At 43.5% G+C, this 21,422-nt stretch overlaps 4 protein-coding genes across 5 annotated transcripts; 3 read left to right on the top strand and 1 right to left on the bottom strand.

Annotated features, from left to right (window-relative positions):
• Positions 1-524: 524 nt before the first annotated feature.
• Positions 525-1,998, top strand: LOC146992467 (E3 ubiquitin/ISG15 ligase TRIM25-like). The gene has a single exon (XM_085786899.1). The coding sequence runs from the start codon at positions 529-531 to the stop codon at positions 1,402-1,404; it is 876 nt and encodes a 291-aa protein (XP_085643025.1). The 5' UTR covers positions 525-528; the 3' UTR covers positions 1,405-1,998.
• A 5,453-nt stretch (positions 1,999-7,451) lies between these two features.
• LOC146992466 (zinc finger MYM-type protein 1-like) lies at positions 7,452-10,144 on the bottom strand. The gene is made up of 3 exons (XM_085786508.1): positions 8,634-10,144; positions 8,442-8,541; positions 7,452-8,050 (listed from the first exon to the last, which is right to left on the bottom strand). Exons 1-3 carry the CDS (start codon positions 10,136-10,138, stop codon positions 7,523-7,525), a joined length of 2,133 nt encoding a protein of 710 aa, XP_085642634.1. The 5' UTR covers positions 10,139-10,144; the 3' UTR covers positions 7,452-7,522.
• A 523-nt stretch (positions 10,145-10,667) lies between these two features.
• On the top strand, positions 10,668-12,308 carry LOC146992465 (E3 ubiquitin-protein ligase TRIM21-like). 2 transcript variants are annotated; one of them, XM_085786661.1, is made up of 2 exons: positions 10,668-11,339; positions 11,409-12,308. In XM_085786661.1, the coding sequence occupies exons 1-2, from the start codon at positions 10,668-10,670 to the stop codon at positions 12,306-12,308; spliced, it is 1,572 nt and encodes a 523-aa protein (XP_085642787.1). The 2 variants fall into 2 exon arrangements, with proteins under 2 accessions (XP_085642787.1, XP_085642778.1); XM_085786652.1 differs by having other exon boundaries at positions 10,668-12,308.
• A 7,105-nt stretch (positions 12,309-19,413) lies between these two features.
• On the top strand, positions 19,414-21,048 carry LOC146992464 (E3 ubiquitin-protein ligase TRIM21-like). The gene has a single exon (XM_085786688.1). It carries the CDS (start codon positions 19,414-19,416, stop codon positions 21,046-21,048), a length of 1,635 nt encoding a protein of 544 aa, XP_085642814.1.
• Positions 21,049-21,422: the final 374 nt, after the last annotated feature.

Genomic DNA, 21,422 nt, shown 5'->3' with positions numbered 1-21,422 from the left:
TCTCAGCCTTGTTAAAATCAGCTGTAGACCTTCCCTTCTGCTCTTTTGACCACTCTTTTTGCCACAGGATCTCCAGCTTTTCTTTACAGATGCTGAAACATTCTCCTTTACCCATTTGTGAGTATAATCCTCTTCTGCCATACTGTCCTCATGAACCTCCACAGGAACCTACAAACATCTGGTGCGTTTTTATACACTTTATACGGGACTCCGTTTGTGCAGTATGTGCCCTGGAAGCCTCCGTTCTACTGCAGGTCTAGGAGTTCGGGTGGGTTCCACAACTGATGTTTGTTCCACCATTTCTGTGTTTGAGTTTGCAACTTCCATGACAGTGGTGCTGATGCACTCCAAGCTATGGTTTTCATCCAGTTGGTGTGCTTCACTCGACTGATTTGACCCCTTTCGTGAAAGGTAGTCAATGCGAGGCCCCAGTCTCTCTTCCCTCCAACACCTTTTCTTCCCCTGGTCTTAAATACACAGAACATTGTTTTAAATAAACGTTTGTTTTCTCTCTCTCAGTGTGTAGACATGTCTGCTGCCAGCAACCTGAGGTCTGAAGATCAGTTCCTGTGCTCCATCTGTCTGGATGTCTTCACTGATCCAGTCAGTACACCATGTGGACACAACTACTGTCAGAGCTGCATCACTCAGCACTGGGATGTTAGCGACAGGTGTCAGTGTCCATTGTGTAATAAAGTTTTCAAAATAAGACCTGAGTTGCATGTGAACACGTTCATCTCTGAGGTTGTTGCTCAGTTCAGACGTGAAGCTCAACAGAAAACCACCAGCAGCAGCTCAGAGCAACAAGTTTCCAAACCAGGAGAAGTTCCCTGTGATGTCTGCACTGGAACCAAACTGAAGGCCCTGAAGTCCTGCCTGGTGTGTCTGGCCTCCTACTGTGAGACTCACCTGGAGCCTCATCTGACACTGTCAGGTCTGAGGAGACATCAGCTGATGGAGCCTGTGGAGAACCTGGAGGACAGGATGTGTAGGAAGCACGATAAACCTCTGGAGCTGTTCTGTCAGACCGACCAGACATGTGTCTGCACGCTCTGCTCTGTTTTAGACCACAAGACTCATGAGTTTGTTCCTCTGAGAGAAGGATATGAAGGAAAGAAGGCAGAGCTGCAGAAGACAGAGGCTGAAACTCAGCAGATGATCCAGAAGAGACGACTGAAGATTGAGAAGATGAAACAGTCAGTGAAGATCAGTAAAGCTGCTGCAGACAGAGAGAAAGCAGAAGGTGTTGAGGTCTTCACTGCTCTGAAGGAGTCTGTTGACAGAGGCCTGAAGCAGCTCATCAAGGAGATCGAAGAGAAACAGAAAAGCTCAGAGAAACAGGCTGAAGACTTCATCACAGAGCTGGAACAGGAAATCTCTGAGCTGGAGAAGAGAAGCACTTGAGGTGGAGCAGCTCTCACTCTCTGAAGACCACCTCCACATCCTCCAAAGCTTCCCATCCCTGAAAGCTGCTCCACCCACCAAGGACTGGACACAGGTCAGAGTCCGTCCATCATATGAGGGGACTGTGGTGAGAGCTGTGTCTCAGCTAGAGGAGACGCTTCGTGGACAGATGGAGGAGATGATGGAGGCTGAGATGAAGAGGGTCCAGCAGTTTGCAGTGGATGTGACTCTGGATCCTTATACAGCACATCCTCATCTCATCCTGTCTGATGATGGAAAACAAGTTCATTGTGGTGATGAGGGGAAGAAACTCCCAGACAACCCAGAGAGATTTACACGTTATCCTAACATTTTAGGAAAACAGAGTTTCTTTTCAGGCAGATTTTACTTTGAGGTTCAGGTTAAAGGAAAAACTAAGTGGAATGTGGGAGTGGTCAGAAAGTCAATTGATAGGAAGGCACAAATCACACTGAGTCCTCAGAATGGTCTCTGGACGATATTGTTGAGAAATGGAAATGAGTACAAAGCTGGTGCTGGCCCCCCAGTCCATCTCACTCTGAGGTCTGGTCTTGAGAAGGTGGGGGTGTTTGTGGATTATGAGGAGGGACTTGATAAGCTTTGCTTCCTTCAGCCCCTTCTCAAACTTGCACAGTATCATTATTGTTTTTTATATGTTTTTTTTGTTGTTTTTTTTACATATACTGTTTGTCTTTGCTGTGCCTGTTTGAGACAAATAAAAATCAAATCAAATACATTCAGATACAGATCATAATTAATGTTTAAACTGCTCTGTTCCTGGTAGGCCAAAAAGAGCAGAGCAAACAAGAAGTGGCGTTTTAAAGATTTATGCCAAATAAGGTACAACGGAACAAAAGCACATGGAAAAATTGGCAAAACTTATTAATGAATGAAGAGTAATCCACAACTACCATCAAGTCCTGATGGAAATCCAAAACTCAGCTCCATACAACAGTCCGGAATCAAGGTCAGTAAAGTCAAACAGCTCAACAGTGATAATACTCACAGAAGGTCAACAACGACTCAAAAAAATACAGGGTTAAAGAAGTCTTTTGTTATACCAGCGCCACCTAGTGACCAGTGATGTGTTGTCAGTGGTAGTTGGTGTAATTATCAGGTAAATTAAAGATGAATCATGTGCTGAGGTCTTTACACTTATCAGATCTACAGCAGAGATCTGAAGGGTTGGGGAGGAAACACATAAGGATGAGTCACTTGACTCCTCCCACCTATCAGGTGCACTATTACCTTTGCTCCCTGTTCATCAGATAAAAGCTGATGTTTAGCAGTAAAAGCACAGACACACCTAGCTGCAGTGTCCAGAGGAGAAAGTAATGTGTGTGAGGAGGACGACTGAGCTGCAGCAGAGACAGAAAGTCAAAGTGAGTCCATCAGGAGTTTGTCAGCAACACAGCAGAGTCTCTACCAAACACTGGTGAGTACAGCTCATCATATTCACTGTGTGAGCAGCAGCTTTAACACTGACCTTCATCTCTACTCACTCTCTTCATGTCACAATGACTCTTGTGAGCTTCACTTTCTAATAATGGGTTGATGGATGAGCAGAAAGGCTTTAGAAAAAATAGAGCTTGTATTGACCATATTTTTGTTATTTCATCTGTTATAAGAGGTAGCTAGATTAGAGGAAGATAAAAATACATTTTGTTTGATTTTTTGATTGTTGTTTTGTTGATTTCAAAAAGGCTTTTGATTGGTTTCACAGAGAATTTTTGGAAGACAAGTTACTTTGCTCTGGCATTAATGGTAAATTATATAATGCCATCAAAGCTTTATACAAAGCCCCAGTCGCTTGTATTCAGTTAAATGTATTTAGAACTGGCTGGTGTCCCACACCGTTTGGTGTGAAGCAAGGTGATGTGCTTTCGCCCACCCCGTTTGCTTTCTATATGAATGAATTGGCTCAGGAAATTAAGCAGGCAAATCTGGGTATATCAATTGGAAATATTAATTTTAGTGTTCTTTTATATGCTGATGATATCGCTCTGGTGGCTGACAATGAGTCTAATCTTCAGAAAATGTTGAATATTATGTGGGTGTGGTGTAGTAAATGGAGACTTGCAATTAACAGGGAAAAACGCAAATCATACACTTTAGGAGGAAATATGAGCAGCAGAGTAACTCTAGATTTCTTTTTGGGTCAATGAATCTGAGTCATACTCCCTCCTATAAATATTTAGGCTTTGTTTTCTATGAATTTATGAATTTTTCAGAAGGAAGGAAAATGTTGGCTGACTCAGCAGGCAGAGCTCTGGGTGCCATACTTGGTAAAATGAAACTATGTCCCGATCTAGGTTCTGCTACTTACACTAAATTATATGACTCTTTGGTTGCATCTATTCTCTTCTCTGCAGCAGAGCTTTGAACTGCTTCCTTAGAGTGCATAAGTACACTACTAAGTTAGCTATAAGGTGATACAGGTTGGGAAAGCTGTTTGACAAGACAAAGATATGAGATGATTAGACTGTGGAACCGCCTAAATCAACTGCTAGAGGAGAGGTTAACCAGAAGCATATCTAACTGGAACAAATTGCATAACCATGCATGGATCAGAGAGGTATCCTCAATTGTTTTCACTTTTAGACTCAAATGTATATTTTATGAATAATTTACAGTGTAATCTAAGGGTGGTTAAACAGAAACTGTCACCAACAACAATGGAAGGTGAATATATGGCCAAAAAAAACCAAAAACAAACTAAGAAAATATGTTCAAATTAAACATGAGTATTCCACTGAACCTTATGTTTCATTTAATTTAAATTGTACTACTTTAACTTATTTTAAGGCCCCCACACACTGCCCTGACACGAGCCGAAGGCCGACAGCATTTATCCGACAACTACATCGCCCCTCGTTGGACACAGTCGGGACAAAGGAAGCAGTGAAACACACTGCCTCGACTACTGCTGACTCACACTTGCGCGAGATGCAATAAGTCTCCCTAACAGCAGGCGGCGCTAGTCTTGTGCCAGTAATCCGAAACATGAAAACAGGAAATGCTGTAACGGAGAAACCATAGAAGAAACCATGGAGATTAAAACAAAGTGCACACAACATTAGCTTGTTATTAGTTTTGAGAAGACGTTTTGGACGTTTTGGAAAACAAAGTGTGACAGTTGAGGGTCCTGTCACCATGCCTCCAGTTGATCATGCGCCCTGGCTACTTGGCCAAGGGGATGTCCCTTTGGCCAAGTGGTTAGCGTGCATGACTCTTACCCGGGAGTCTGAGGTTCGAATCTCGCCCGGGCCCTCTTCACCTTGCCACAAAAGCTTGGCAGCAAATGTTTGCTCTGGCAGAGCTTATGGTCGTGTTGTCTGCTCTTGGGCTCGTTCTTGCCCAAAGATGTCGCAGGAGGGAAAATGTAAGGAGAGACCGCACCGTTTGTTTACTTACTAACTTCCGCCCCTCCCACACACCACGCTGATTTGCTAGGGCACCGCCAATCAGAATAGCCATAGCTAGCACACAGCCAATCAGAGTACCCGACAAGCCTAATCCCCCGACGTTCGACGCTCCCTGACTGTGCATGTCGAATCGGGCCCGGCAAGACCCAATAGCTTCCGTGCTTTCCCGAGGCAGCAGAACACACCAAAGAGACGCGTACCAGACGTCGTCCGACTCTCCCCGACTGTCTTCGACGCCCGGTGGTCGGGCCGGTGTGTTCCTGGTGTGACAGTGGTGGTCCTGTCACTATGCCTCCAATTGATCATGTGCCCTGGCTACTTGGCCAAAGAGATGTCCCTTTGGGTGACTGGCAAGCGCACATGTTCACAAGAATTTCAGCTGTATGGCAGTATAGAACTCATGTGAGTCTAGGCTGTCTAGGCTGTGGCCTAGTGGCAGAGTAAAGGTTTACTGATCATGAGGTCATGGGTTCAATTCAAAAACCCACTCCCATCCCAGACCAAACCCAGTGGTATCATTCAACTTTTTGATACTCTATATTTTTTCAAACTTTTTCTGATGTTTTTGTCCCGTAGGAAATACATTGGAACAGGCTTCAAACTCTGAAACTACTGGTCCTACTTTGAACCTCATCTGTTTCCACATACTTTCCACCTACAGGCTTCATTCACCTTTTGAGCTGGAGACAAACTTCTGATGTATCCACCCTGTACACAGCTGTTTTATATACTGTTATTGAGATAAAGCCTTTAAAAGCACATGAGCATTTCTGAACAATTTCAGACTTTTCAATGAGTGTGTATGGCGTTTGGTCAGAGTGGTGACATCATCGTTAGAGTGGAGCCGAGCCAAAAAAAATGACTAGAACTTTTCTTCTTAAACTGCCACCAAAGCTACAAATGAAACTCTACACTCATGATTTTGGCCACAGTTTGTAGCCACACTTGTCCTCTGTCTCTGTCTGTCTCTTAAAATTATTCTCTAAGTCTATGGTCAAAAAAGCACAGAGACTTAGAGAATAATTTGGAGCTCTCTGCTTCCATTCACCCTAATTCATTTTTTTTCAGAGCCCAGCAGATGGAGCTCCAGTTTGTAACTTGCTGTAAACAGCATTATACTTTGTTTAAATTCACCAAAAATAGTCACACCTTGCACAGAAGTCCCCTATTTCTACTTCTTGCTTCTTTTCTACTATTCTGCTAAGCTTTCAGCTATCATTGAATAATTTCACATTCTTTAAAGTCTCAACCTCCAAGTTCCTCAAGTATTGCTATAGTCTTGTGGTAAGGTGGCTGCTAGCCAACCCCAATGTCACTGGTTCAAATCCTGACTGAGCAACCTTGTTAGTGTATCAGCCTCTTTGAGCTTTAAGTACTACCACTTGGTCTGTCTTATTTTCTAGCATTGAATAACATCAGATTGATGACAGTGCAAAACTCCTGTTAGATGAGTATCACTGTCGCTCAGTGCATATGGTGTCCACTTGGCAACACCAAGTTTGTGGGTTTGTATCTTGCCTCAACAACCTTGTTGGTGCATTTTCCACATGATCTGTTTCTTTACCTCTTTGTCTTTCACTCTTGGTTTGTGTTAATATGTTTCTTGTTTATACCGCTGTTCTTTGAACTTCAAGGCAGCGGCAGAGACATAGCATAGCTCTTGAATGAGTTGCATTCAGACATTGTGTCTTGTCATTTCTTGTCCTGCGCTGCCCTCTGATGGATGTGACAGGCAGAATTTACCTCCCCTCCCCCGCCTTCAATTGGCTACAGGTGGTCACAGCTCGTTAAGAGTCTCATTGATTGCTCATACCACAGTCTGCAGCACATCATCACATTGCAATGAATGACAACAGTCTTTAAAACTTAAAGGCTAGGGAGGCAGCTTTTTTTTGACAGTATTAGGCAAAAACTTACACACTAACCTTGGGGATAATGTAAATGAAGTGATGTGAAAAAAGATCAGACGTCTGCGTCTCCCCTAGGCTCTGTTTTCAGCCTGCAAAGAATCTACCCGTGACGGTTGATTTTGACCAATCACAGAGCAGCAGCCCTTATTCGTATTATTTGGACGTTTTAAAACGTAAGAAAGAGACGTTTTTTCTCTACTCGCTGCTCCGGCTGAGGGGATGAGAACCGTGTGGACTCAACTCAAAGCTTTTTTCTAGATTTCTGCCTCCCTTTCCTTTAAGCCACTTTCAAATTTTACAACTTTAACTTATTTTAAGCTACACAGTCCATTCAACTTGTAAAATGTTCACAAGACCTTCAGCTAGCACTCAAACAGCTTTGATTTATGGCAGTATAGAACTCATGTGGTTCTATTCAACTGCCATTGGACAGTCTTTGATTCCTGATAGTATAAAGCTCAGTGTATTTCAGGTGCTCTGTGGCCAAAGTGTTAGTGTGTCAGGTTACCAATCATGAAGTAATGGGTTTGATTCCTGCCTTAGACATGTTTCTTGCATGTCATTCCTGTACTTGCTCTCTTTGTCAATTTCTTCTGCTAAATCAGCATGACTTCAGCAATGGCTTTCAGCATTCACATTTTCCGGTAGGAAATGCTTTTTCTAGTTTTAAATGAATGTTTGTTTTCTCTCCCTCACAGTGGCGGCTGGTGCTAAAAAAATCTGGGGGGGCGCACTGGCGGGCGGGGATTACAACACAACAATAAACTACTTGAACATAAATTTTGCTCTCCTCTCCTTCAGGCCAGCAAATTTTTCAATGACTTTCTGATTGAAATCTGTCATTTCACAAACAAGTCTCTTTTCCATGGAGAGCATGGCCAGTGCATTCAGCCTCTCCTGGGTCATGGTGTTTCTGAGGAAGGTTTTCACTCTTTTCAAGGTTGAGAAGCACCTCTCTGCTTCAGCTGTGGTCATGGGTGTGGTGATGAGGATCTTTAAGAGAGTGACAGTTTCTGAAAAGACATCTTCAAGATTGTTTTCCATGAACAGCTGGAACAGGTCCACTGCACCACAACAGGCTCTGAACTCTACTTTGCTGTAGATGAGACTGAGCTCTGTCTTCAGTTTGCTTCCGTTCAGCATTGGGTAGGCCTTCAGCGTGCTTTGTAGTGTCTCTTCAGGAAATGCCCCCTGATGGTCCTCAAACCTGTCCCCCTGCAGCAAGATTGCACAGACAAGATGGTCGGTGAAGGAGAAGCGCTCCCTGGTGTGTCCCAGAATGGTGTTGCAGATCTACAGAGAGAAGAATACAAAAATATATAGAGAAAAAATAGATGTCTCTTTAACAATTTTATTTTTTTGCATTTGCTCCTCAGACAGTACACTGTTGGCTATATTTTGTGTACATATAGTTATGGCTCCCCTGGACCTATTTATTGCACATTTCAGCTTTTTGTATTGCTATTACTTATGTATTGGTGATAGTACTACTTAAAACAGTAGTTTAAATAGTTTAATTGTGATTAGGTGATAGGCTACATCTCTGCAACATGAGGCTACATCTCAACAACAACATGACAATGACATATTTTAAATTGTATTTCAAAACACATTTCTCCTCTAACAAACATTACAACCTCAAATGAAACATGGACTATGACAGATTTCTACAACATAAACTCACCTCTTCTGCAACATTTTGACGATCCTCTGAACTGAGTACCCGACGCCTCTTTGCTGTCAGAGAACCACTGCTTTGCTCACCCATGGAATGGAGAGAATTTCTGTGTGAGAAGTCATAATAATAATCAAAAAGGGGAAAAGAGATAATGTTGAAAAATGTGATGATCATATTACTGATAGGAATACTTATTACCTGATGTTTTGTATGTCCTGTTCAAACTGCTGGATGCTCCCTTTGATGTGGACTGCATCTATGTTCTTCTTCTGGAGCTTGGCATAGAGGAGGTCCACATGTGGCATGATGTGGTGAAAAAGTTCCAGAAAGAACTTAAAATCCTGATGTTCCAGCAGCATGGCCATGCCTCCTGCCTCTCTGATGGTATTGGGGTCAAAGTCACCCGAGTCGCGTATGTTCTCAAAACACTGAATGAGATCCTGTCTGTGCTCAAACACAGTGTTGATGGCTCGGCTGTGAAAGTTCCATCTGACATTGCTGGATGTTGGCAGTCTATGGGCCACCATTTTATCAAGAACAGCTGTACGCTTGGGTGATCTGGAAAAAAAGCTGGCAAATCCACCCAGGTCAGAAAAAAAAATTCTCACCTTGGAAATGTGAGAGGTGGCCTGTTGCATGATCAGGTTGAGTTGGTGTGCATAGCAGTGGATATAGTGGGCATTTGGGTACTCATCTTTGATTTTCCTCTGAACACCTGCAGTGGCACCCCTCATCACACTGGCTCCATCATATGCCTGGCAGATTAGCTTGCTTTTCTGATCCTCAGGAATGATGGCAGCAAGACGCTCTTTTAATGCAGTAGCAATGGACTCAGAAGTAGATGACTGCAGAGGAATGAACTCAAAAAATCTTTCCTGCACACTGTGTTTGTCATCAATGTAGCGTAGTACAAGCACAAGTTGGGTCTGTGTTGAAATATCTGTTGTCTCATCTGCCTGGATTGATACAAAAACACTCTTTTGAGCTTCTTTAATTATTTGCTCCCTTGCAACAGACAACATACAATCCAGGAGCTCATTTTGGACAGTTTTTGAAGTACCCTTAAAAACAGTGGCAGTCTCAAGGTGCTCTTTCAAAGCTCCATCCAGAGAGGCAACAAAATCCACCAGCCCACGAAATATCCCGGGGTTGACAGAGCTCTCACTCTCATCATGGCCACGTAAAGCCAATTCAAAGGCCCCACAAAATTTCACACAGTCTATTATCCTGGACAGTATGTGACGATTTTTTGTCACCTCTTCATTGTGCCTTCTAATGCCAACTCTGTAGCCCTCATCTAATTGTTCAGCAATGCTAACTCGGCCAAAAAACTGTAGCTTCATGCTGTTGTCAAGGTGGCTACGGCTACTTTCATGCCGTTTGCATTTTTCAGAGAGATGTTTCAGGTCTCTGACCCTAGTTGTTGTCCACAGAGCTTCAGTGCCAACACTTTGAAAAAGCAAGCATGGAAAGCAATAGAGAGCATTGCTAACTCCACATCCAGCTAGCCAACTGTGTTTGGTGTAACACAAACGGGAGAAGCCTCTAGTGTAACTCCTTCCCCTGTCACTTGCCTGCTGCTGGATTTGTATATCAGGCTGCTCCGGTCCAAGCTCCTTTATTCTTTTTTTTTCCTCCACCGAACGCCTCGAGAAAGGATTACTGCGTAACGAAACAACCGAATTTTCGTTTGCTGTCGCCATGTCTCCTCCTGTCTTCTCGTTGTTGTTGTTTTCTGTCTGCTCCGTGTGCGCGTGGGCGTGTCTGTCGCTCTTTGAGTGACGGGCACGGCTCCGTTGCCAAGGGAGTGACTTTGACTGACAGATATCATGAATCAATCAGACTGGATGAAAAATGAGCTCAAGCACGCTGATTGGCCAGGGGCGCAGAGAGCTGCGCCCGGAGGAGAATCTTGAAGTGACCAATTAGAGACCAGCATGAAGTCACATGGAAGCCAAAAGTTTAAGAGCCCACATACACACTCATTAGGCCGGCGCCCCTCGCTATTGAAATGCATGAAACAACCCAGAATAAACCCAATATGGAATGGAAAGGCTTACAAATTTAAAAGTAAAACCCATTGTATGAGTGAACACTGAACAGACGTGGTAATTACTTTTTATTATGTAATTTATGTTTACTGTGTCTATACTTTTTTCCTGAAATTTTGATGGGGGCGGCGCCCTAGCGCCCCCTATTGACCGGCCGCCACTGCTCCCTCAGTGTGTAGACATGTCTTCTGCCAGCAACCTGAGGTCTGAAGAACAGTTCCTGTGCTCCATCTGTCTGGATGTCTTCACTGATCCAGTCAGTACACCATGTGGACACAACTTCTGTCAGAGCTGCATCACTCAGCACTGGGACGTTAGTGCCAGGTGTCAATGTCCAATGTGTAATAAGGTTTTCGATATAAGACCTGAGCTGTATGTCAATACTCTGTTCTTTGAGGTTGTTGCTCAGTTCAGACATGAAGCTCAACATAAAACCAGCAGCAGCAGCTCAGAGCAACACGTTTCCAAACCAGGAGAAGTTCCCTGTGACGTCTGCACTGGAACCAAACTGAAGGCCCTGAAGTCCTGCCTGGTGTGTCTGACCTCCTACTGTGAGACTCACCTGGAGCCTCATCTGACACTGTCAGGTCTGAGGAGACATCAGCTGATGGAGCCTGTGGAGAACCTGGAGGACAGGATGTGTAGGAAGCACGATAAACCTCTGGAGCTGTTCTGTCAGACCGACCAGACGTGTGTCTGCATTTTCTGCTCGGTTTTAGACCACAAGACTCATGAAGTTGTTCCTCTGAGAGAAGAATATGAAGGAAAGAAGGCAGAGCTGCAGAAGACAGAGGCTGAAACTCAGCAGATGATCCAGAAGAGACGACTGAAGATTGAGGAGATCAGACAGTCAGTGAAAATCAGTAAAGCTGCTGCAGACAGAGAGAAAACAGAAGGTGTTGAGGTCTTCACTGCTCTGAAGGAGTCTGTTGACAGAGGCCTGAAGCAGCTCGTCAAGGAGATCGAAGAGAAACAGAAAAGCTCAGAGAAACAGGCTGAAGACTTCATCACAGAGCTGGAACAAGAAATCTCTGAGCTGGAGAAGAGAAGCACTGAGGTGGAGCAGCTCTCACTCTCTGAAGACCACCTCCACCTCCTCCAAAGCTTCCCATCCCTGAAAGCTGCTCCACCCACCAAGGACTGGACACAGGTCAGAGTCCGTCCATCATATGAGGAGACTGTGGTGAGAGCTGTGTCTCAGCTGGAGGAGACGCTCTGTGAACAGATGAAGGAAGTGAAGGAGGCTGAGATGAAGAGGGTCCAGCAGTTTGCAGTGGATGTGACTCTGGATCCTGATACAGCAAGTCCCTGGCTCATCCTGTCTGATGATGGAAAACAAGTTCACTGTGGTGATGAAGAGAAGAAACTCCCAGACAACCCAGAGAGATTTACATGTTATACGGACATCTTAGGAAAACAGAGTTTCTCTTCAGGCAGATTTTACTTTGAGGTTCAGGTTAAAGGAAAAACTGACTGGACAGTGGGAGTGGCCAGAGAGTCGATCAACAGGAAGGGAAAAATAAAACTGAGATCTCAAGATGGTTACTGGACAATATGGTTGAGAAATGGAAATGAGTACGAAGCTCTTGCTGGCCCTTCGGTCCGTCTCACTCTGAGGTCTGGTCCTGAGAAGGTGGGGGTGTTTGTGGATTATGAGGAGGGTCTGGTCTCCTTTTATGACGTAGATGCTGCAGCTCTCATCTACTCCTTCACTGGCTGCTGCTTCACTGACAAACTATACCCGATCCTGAGTCCTTATCTCGATAATGGAGGAAAAAACTCTGCCCCTTTGATCATCTGTCCTGTCAATCAAACTGAGTAAACCAATCAGATTACTTGGTTTTGATGTGCACTTCAACTTCAACTTCAACAACTTTACCCATCCCCAATTGCGCAATTCATTTGCAGGAGTGGGGAGCATAAAACAACATACAAACACAAAACACAGATAGCAGTAATACAGATAAAACACTGATGTAAACAATGGACATAACGCAGATGTTGACAGACAAAAAGCAAGAAATAATTGATAAAATTAATCACACTGTGCTGTTTCTAGACCAAGATGGCCAAAGTGCTCTATAAAATTAAAGTGTGCTGTGCAATAAGCTACCTCCTCTTAGAGTTGAGGGGGGAGACAGCTGTTGGGATAAAATATTGTTTGTATCTGTTGGTTTTGATTGGTCGAAGGAAAGGAAACCTGAAGGAAAAAGCTCAAATTGTTGGTATAGTGGATGGGAGCTGTCAGACAGGAAGGATTTTGCTTTATTGTTCAACCTTTTGTTGTACATATCCTGCTGGGTTTCCTGGTCTGTGCCAATTATTTTTCTGCGGACGTTGACCACTCTTGACAATACATTATTGTTTTTGATATTAAAAGATTGAAACCAACAGATAAAAGAAAAAGCACAGACTCAACAAAGGAACGATAAAACATGTTCAACAGGGTCCTGTCAACCTAGAATTTTGCAAGTTTCCTAAGACAGAAGAGGCGTTGCTGGCTCTTGTGTTAACACTCAAAGGTCAGTTTTTTGTCGAGAATAGTACCCAAGTACTTATAAGGCAAGGCAAGGCAATTTTATTTGTATAGCCCGTTTTTACAAACAGTTTGTCTCAAAGGGCTTTACATGGCATCGCAACAACATCCTCTGTCCTTAGACCCTCACATCCACTGAGGAAAAACTCCATGGAAAACCCTTTTAATCCACTAGTTAGATGTTCTGGCCATTTCTTACAGTGTAGACAGGAGAAGATTGTGAATGTCTAAAATCAATCGCCATGTCCTTGGTCTTAGAGGCATTGATTGCTAAAAACGAGTCCTGACAACAAGTCATAAAATAATCAACAACTGGACCATGAGAGAATTCATCCCTGTTCAGCAGGCTCACTATCACCGTATCATCAGCAAATTTCAAAATATGGCGGTTGTCATATGCACTTCTGCAATCATTAGTGTACATAAAATACAGTAGGGGAGAGAGAACACATCCTTGAGGCGAGCCAGTGAATGTTACAGACGTGTCAGACAGTTTCCCATTTACTCTCACTTTTTGAGTCCTACACATAAGAAAATCAAGTATCTAGTCAACAATACTAGCCTGACAAGCCAGACTATATCATTAACATGTCTAGTCTGGCAACGACCGGTAGACCTCGGCTCAATCCAGGGGGCGGGATGAAGGCTGTCTTTCAAACTGCCTCTGCACGCAATAGGGTAGCGCTACGACCAATCAGAGCAAAGAGCAAGATGACGTTAGCCTGACAAGCCAATTAAAATGTATGTCATCATCGCGTTAAGCCCGCCTTAACGACTCTCTAAACAGATAGAGCGCTGTGATTGGTGAACACAATCGGTGTTCAAGACTCAAAACGTTCCTATGGCTCGTTTCTAGACCCACCTACGGAGCAAATAGATTTGCTGCCGCTAGGGTGCAGCTAGATTTCTAGGCTACAACAATACTATTATCCACAGAGAACCGGTCAGTAAGTTTCTGGACAAGCAGATGAGGCTGGATAGTATTGAAGGCTGATGAGAAATCGACAAATAATAGTCTGGCATGAGTGCTAGAGCGCTCAAGGTGGCGATAGATGAAATTAAGCAGGGTTAAAGTAGCATCTTGCATCCCTTTTGGATCTGTATGCAAACTGCAAACGATCAAGAAAGTGTTCCGTCCTGGTCAATATTTATTTCTTCATCAGTTTTTTTAATGATTTCATTACTAATGAGGTCAATGCTATAGGCTTGAAATCATTCAAGGTCTTCAGACAAGTGGTTTTAGCAACAGGGACTATAATGGACTATTTCCACATTGCAGGGACCCGCTGCAAAGAAAGTGACACCTTAAAAATATGAGTGAACATAGGGCCCAACTGTTCAACATGGTGGACGAGCAAGCTGCCGATGTTGTCAGGGCCGGCACTTGTTTTAATTTTACAATGTTTAAAGGAGTTTATAAATTAACGTTAATAAACATTAAAAGGACACATCGAGTCACTGAAGTCAGACAAAGTCTCTTTTAAGGTGGTGTAACGGATGTGCACTCACTCACCCATAAAGGACGTGCTAACCAACTTGCCAAGCGGTTGTCAACCTCTTGGCAAGTTGGTTAGCACGTCCTTTATGGGTGGTTAGCATCATTGCCTGCCGTGCAGGAGACCGAGGGTTCGAACCCCACCTAAGGCAGGCCGTGAGAGAACACAACGCAGAGGGCCAGATACGAACGTCGGCTACAATGGCTCTTTCGTTACTAAAATCATGCAACTCAAATCTGCAATAAAAGTTATTAAGCTCATTTGCCAAGACTTGATCTGAGGAAAGCACTTTCGGGTTTTATTGGTTTGCACCGTCATTAACTTGAGGCAGTTACATAGTTTATTGTCAACGTTCTGTTTGTAGCACAGTTTGGCCCTTCTGGTCTCCTGCTTAATCTCTTTTTGGACAAACTCAAGCTCTAAAAGATTTCCAGTTTTAAAGTGTTGCTTCTTTTTATGTATTTTGTGTAGTTTGATGAACTGATTGATCTTCATTGATTCAACACGTCTGGATCCTCATTGTGATGTTGTTCACTTGTTGGTTCACTTTTCATCACAGGGCTCTTAATAATCTGGATAATTTTCATTAGATTAATTCACTTAATCAACTCTGTCACCATGTTCACATCTTTGAAATGTTCCAGCTTTTTGTATCCAAATGACTTCACCATACGTTCAGATACAGATCATAATTAACCTTTAAACTATTCACAAGACTTTCAGATATTAACCTTGTAATGAACTCTCAGATTTCTTACACTGTTTTCAAATAATCACAGTCTAAGTTTTACGTGTTTATCTTATGATTTATTAGTTTGTAATGTTGTGTATTTAGTGTAATGTTCAGGGCTACACTGGATGACATCATCAGAGTGGGAGGAGCTTTGAGGTTTTCTCTGTAACTCGTTGATACATCAGATTCTCAGACAATACTTTGGTGACTTTTGAATTGGTTTTTTGATTGAAACAAATCTGTAGATGTGTGATTGTAAGAAGAAACCTCTATTTGTCTGTGCTGCAGCCTCATTAAACTAAAAGTTGAAAGTACAATAAAAGTTTCTCCTTCAGCAGAATAAAGAACAACATGAGGCCGAGTTCATGTTGTTGTGTTTTCAGTGGAACAGTTTCAGCTCAACTCCAAACTCCAACCTCTGAACCATGAAGAACCAGGAGCTGATTTTCTTTTAAATATAAAAAAGCACAGACACACCTAGCTGCAGTGGAGGAGCAAGAAACAGGAAACAGGAAACAGGAACCAGTGGAACGTTGAGCGTCAGTGTCCAGAAGTGAAAGTAAAGAGTGAGAGGAGGACGACTGAGCTGCAGCAGAGACGAGACAGAAAGTCAAAGTGAGTCCATCAGGAGTTTGTCAGCAACACAGCAGAGTCTCTACCAAACACTGGTGAGTACAGCTCATCATATTCACTGTGTGAGCAGCAGCTTTAACACTGAGCTTCATCTCTACTCACTCTCTTCATGTCACACTGACTCTAGTGAACTGGCTCACAACAGACCTGAGGCTGTTTGTCCACAGAGACACTATAGTCCACTTTAAACTGTCTCTGTGTCTCTGCTCAGGACTTTTACAACTCCTCACTCAGTCTCTGAGCTTCACTCTCTACTTCACCTCATTTCCTGCTTTCATGCTGTCAAGGTATCACTTCCTACTGCTGCCTTACTTCCTGCAGCTCTTTCACAATAAAAGCCTCACACTTTTATTGTGAAGCAGCCAGAGGAAACACAGTGTCCTTGTCACTCAGCTCAGCTCTGTCAGAGGTTTTCTCTTTCAGTGACGTCATGAAAACATTAAACATATGATTCAAAGTGACTGTAACTAATATCATGTTAGAATAGTCGTCATATGTATTTATTGGTCTATTTATTTCAGTATCTGATTTATTTAATATCCATTAATTATCTGAATTTATTTCACTGGAAGCCTTCTGCTCTTTCTTAAAAGACTGACAATGAGAATCCATTGAACAGTGCCTGTGTTCTTAAACTGTTATTATAACCATAACTCCTGCACTTTTATATTTCAATGTTTGGTTTGTTGTTGTTATCTGTCTATATTCACTGGGACGTGTGTTGCTGCCTTTCTTGGCCAGGTCACCCTTGTGAAAGGGGTCTTGAGCTCAATGGGTCTTTTATCTGGTTCAATAAATAAAAAAGTAAATAAAATATTTGTTTAAACCAGAGCTTGATAAATGATGCTCTGGTGAAAGATCCCCTCACTCTTGCCAAAGCACTAAATGCATACTTCATAAGTTCTGCCACTCAAATTGTGCAACTGTTTAAACCTTCTACGTATGTCCCATCAAAAATGACCTCCCTATCCTTAGATTGGAGGAAATCACTGAAGCTGAGGTGGGGAAGATAATAAGATCTCTTCAATCCTCCAAAGCCAAGGATGCTCATGGGCTAGATAGTAACTTTCTCAAATCTAATGCCAACTACCTGGTAAAACCACTCACACATCTGGTTAACCTGTCAATCAGGCAATGCACTGTCCCATCACAGTGGAAGTTCGCTTTAGTTACACCTATTTTTAAATCTGGTACCAAAACTGAAATGGCAAACTACAGGCCCATAAGCATTCTCCCTATTATATCCAAGGTGGCTGAGAAGTGGATGGTCAGTCTAATCACCAAACATCTGGATATAGGTCACACCCCTCTGCATCATATGCAGTTCGGTTTTCGAAGCAAGTAAAGCAAGCAAGTGAGGCCACGCCCCCATTCCAGTGAAAACAAACTGCTGGTTTTGACTGGCAGTAAATACAAATCCCGGCGTAGTCCGTCTTGATTTGGCCTATCTAACATTAAACGGCCTGGAAACCTCCTGCAAAAGCTAACGTTTGTCAGGCAGACAGCTATATCACTTCGTTTTACTGAAAAAATTAAAGATTTAGGGATGTCCTAGGTATGTCCATACAGCCTACCGGAGAATGACCCCACTCAGCGGCGAGAGGTGCGGTATATAATGCTGAGTGAAACATGTCAATCAACTGTCGCCGTAGTGCAGTGGTTAGAACAGTTACCTTGGTTCCGGGCGGCCAGGGATCGAAGCTTGTAACATGAGTAATCTTTTTTTTCCCCCTTGTATATTAGCCCACACATTAAATTTTAGAATGGACCTTCAGAAAATTTCGGAATAGCGGACCTTCGGAATGGCGGTCGCCCCCCCCCCCGAATGGTTTACCACACAAGCACATGTGGACTAGCCGGGTCCCACGGCTTGCCATTTTTGTCCATTCTTCGTACGGCCTGAAGCCACAAATCTCTTCTTTTCCTGTCCCACTCTCTTAAAGGGAGTAGGGAAAATCTGATGTTAGGTTCTTTTAAGTTGTTCAACGAACAGTATACCACACAACAACTCTTTGGCATTGTGGTTTTTTGTATTAGCGCCTATGGAACACACTGAGGACTTCTCCTTTGTTTTCACCGGCGAGGGGGCGTGGCCTTTAGCGTGACGTAGCTGGAGGACTACAGTTGAAAATTAGCCTCTGGCTAACACTGGCACTTTTACAGACATGTTTATTAACTCATTGAGTGCCAGACCTTTTATAAAATGGTCAGTGCCAGGTGCCAGCGTTTTGGGGCATTTTGAGTAATATGTCAAGACCCAGAGAGTATTTTGTATTATGACTCTGAAAACACCAAACAGCTCAAAGGAAAGAGGAGACTCTCTATTTGACTAGGGAAAAAACCATTTGTTTGTACCTTGTTCCATTCTTGATTTATCTTAAGTTGAATAGAGCCTGGTTGCACCAAAAAGACCACTTTTTTTCTAGAAAGCTGAGAAAAATGCATTTTTGTGAAAGAGAGTCTCTCAAGAAAAACAGTGATTCATCCGTTTTAATTTTGGCTTCAAAAACATGTAAGACATCTGAAAATTTCATTTCACATTTTTTTTTCACCCCCCCCCCCCCCCCCCAAAAGAAAAAAAAAGACTAAACAAAAAACAAAACAACAACAACAACAACAACTAAAATACAACAAGTACGAGCAGTTGCTGCCTCTCCTATGCCCCCCTCCCCCTCCACCCCCTCCCCTCCCCTCTCCTCTCCTACTTCTCCTCCTGCTGCATCGTCTCTGCAGTAGGGAGGGAGACGTCGTGGCGTCTTCAGCCTCTGTGCTGGATGCAGCCGCGGCAGCGACGCACCGCGCTGATCTCTCGGTTCGTCGTCACGTCGGTTAGGCAGCAACTGGTGAAACTGACTCCGCGATCCGATCAGTTTACTTTTCCTGCCTCCTCTGATCACTTCATGCTGGAGCTGCTAATAGCACCGTGGCTAAGCTTTCCTCCAGCTCCACGTTACACTTGTTCCAGGCTCTGCCCGTCGTTTTCCTCTAGAAATAGAAACTTTTACAGACTTTTTTATCTCTGTACCGATCGCGCTCGTCTTCTCCTTCCTCTTCACTTCTTGCTCTGATCTACAGTCTTCTTCGTTCTACACATCCCAGAAGCCCCAAAATTACTCACAGTGTGCGCAACAGCGTCCCCATTTACCAGCCGCAGAAAAGTGCATTTGACGTCTATGGACGTCAATGGCACTCAAGCGTTGGATTTTGATTGACGTCCATAGACGTCAATGGCACTCAATGAGTTAATGTGCACTGTCCTCTCCGAATAAAAATAAAATAAAATAAGCTTCTCAAACTTCCTCCACCACGCCCCCTACAGGTGAAAAAGCTTCACAGCCCTTCAGACAATATTTCTAGCAGTTATTAACAATGAGACCAGAAGAAGTGATGAAGAAGGATCCATGTTGAACTTTAGGGGAATAAACAGGTCAACAGGACGGCCCCGTCCCCCAGGTAGAGAACCACAGTCTTAAAGACACAGAACATTATTTTAAATGAACATTTGTTTTCTCTCCCTCAGAGTGTAGACATGTCTGCTGCCAGCAACCTGAGGTCTGAAGATCAGTTCCTGTGCTCCATCTGTCTGGATGTCTTCACTGATCCAGTCAGTACACCATGTGGACACAACTTCTGTCAGAGCTGCATCACTCAGCACTGGGACGTTAGTGACAGGTGTCAGTGTCCAATGTGTAATAAGGTTTTCTATGTGAGACCTGAGCTGCATGTCAACACATTCATCTCTGAGGTTGTTGCTCAGTTCAGACGTGAAGTTCAACAGAAAACCAGCAGCAGCAGCTCAGAGCAACAAGTTTCCAAACCAGGAGAAGTTCCCTGTGACGTCTGCACTGGAACCAAACTGAAGGCCCTGAAGTCCTGCCTGGTGTGTCTGGCCTCCTACTGTGAGACTCACCTGGAGCCTCATCTGACACTGTCACGTCTGAGGAGACATCAGCTGATGGAGCCTGTGGAGAACCTGGAGGACAGGATGTGTAGGAAGCACGATAAACCTCTGGAGCTGTTCTGTCAGACCGACCAGACATGTGTCTGCATGCTCTGCTCTGTTTTAGACCACAAGACTCATGAGTTTGTTCCTCTGAGAGAAGAATATGAAGGAAAGAAGGCAGAGCTGCAGAAGACAGAGGCTGAAACTCAGCAGATGATACAGAAGAGACGACTGAAGATTGAGGAGATGAAACAGTCAGTGAAGATCAGTAAAGCTGCTGCAGACAGAGAGAAAGCAGAAGGTGTTGAGGTCTTCACTGCTCTGAAGGAGTCTGTTGACAGAGGCCTGAAGCAGCTCATCAAGGAGATCGAAGAGAAACAGAAAAGCTCAGAGAAACAGGCTGAAGACTTCATCACAGAGCTGGAACAGGAAATCTCTGAGCTGGAGAAGAGAAGGACTGAGGTGAAGCAGCTCTCACTCTCTGAAGACCACCTCCACCTCCTCCAAAGCTTCCCATCCCTGAAAGCTGCTCCACCCACCAAGGACTGGACACAGGTCAGAGTCCGTCCATCATATGAGGGGACTGTGGTGAGAGCTGTGTCTCAGCTGGAGGAGACACTCCGTGGAAGGATGAAGGAGATGAAGATGGAGGCTGAGGTGAAGAGGGTCCAGCAGTTTGCAGCGGATGTGACTCTGGATCCTGATACAGCACATCCTGAACTCATCCTGTCTGATGATCTAAAACAAGTTCATGATGGTGATGTGAAGAAGAAACGCCAAAACAACCGAGAGAGATTTGATAAATGTCCCTGTGTCTTAGGAAAACAGAGTTTCTCTTCAGGTAGATTTTACTTTGAGGTTCAGGTTAAAGGAAAAACTGCCTGGGATGTGGGAGTGGCCAGAGAGTCGATCAACAGGAAGGGACAAATCACAGCGAGTCCTCAGAGTGGTTACTGGACGATATGGTTGAGAAATGTAAATCAGTACAAAGCTCTTGATGACCCCCGAGTTGATCTCAATCTAAGGTCTGGTCCTGAGAAGGTGGGGGTGTTTGTGGATTATGAGGAGGGTCTGGTCTCCTTTTATGACATAGATGCTGCAGCTCTCATCTACTCCTTCACTGGCTGCTGCTTCACTGACAAACTACACCCATACATCAGTCCTGGTCTTAATCATGGAGGTAAAAACTCTGCCCCTCTGATCATCTGTCCTGTCAATTAAACTGTTAAGATCAAAACATCCAGTTCTTTGCAAAACGTGATGAATTTTTAATTCAGGTACCAAATGTAAATATTTAGTGTCAATATTGAACAATATAAATCTTTTTGTTTTCTAATGAGTTAACCTTCATCAGATCATCATCACACAGGAAAGTTAACTGTGTGATAACTGCTGTTTAATCACTTGTTACTTTAGTTTATTTGATTAGATCAGTGGAAACAGGGAAAATGATTTGATTGAAATTAATCTGTAAATTAACTGAGTCTGGTTTGGGGAGTTAGAAGCAGTAGCAGGTGTTTATTAATGTAACTGTTGGTCACTATGACTCTTGTGAATGAGAACATATCTTATCCTCTTTCATTTTAGACCAATAA

This window comes from Trachurus japonicus, chromosome 1 (genome assembly GCF_045865225.1).
Source record: "Trachurus japonicus isolate A0001 chromosome 1, Traja_1.0".
Taxonomy (NCBI): Eukaryota; Metazoa; Chordata; class Actinopteri; order Carangiformes; family Carangidae; genus Trachurus; species Trachurus japonicus.
This window is presented reverse-complemented; position numbering and strand designations above follow the sequence as displayed.

Coding starts and splice junctions, on each gene's coding strand:
- LOC146992467 (XM_085786899.1), top strand. CDS start 529: ATGTCTGCTGCCAGCAACCTGAGGTCTGAAGATCAGTTCCTGTGCTCC.
- LOC146992466 (XM_085786508.1), bottom strand. CDS start 10,138: ATGGCGACAGCAAACGAAAATTCGGTTGTTTCGTTACGCAGTAATCCT. Junction 8,542..8,633: donor CAGGACATACAAAACATCAG/GTAATAAGTATT, acceptor CTTCTCACACAG/AAATTCTCTCCATTCCATGG. Junction 8,051..8,441: donor GTCAAAATGTTGCAGAAGAG/GTGAGTTTATGT, acceptor TTCTCTCTGTAG/ATCTGCAACACCATTCTGGG.
- LOC146992465 (XM_085786652.1), top strand. CDS start 10,668: ATGTCTTCTGCCAGCAACCTGAGGTCTGAAGAACAGTTCCTGTGCTCC.
- LOC146992464 (XM_085786688.1), top strand. CDS start 19,414: ATGTCTGCTGCCAGCAACCTGAGGTCTGAAGATCAGTTCCTGTGCTCC.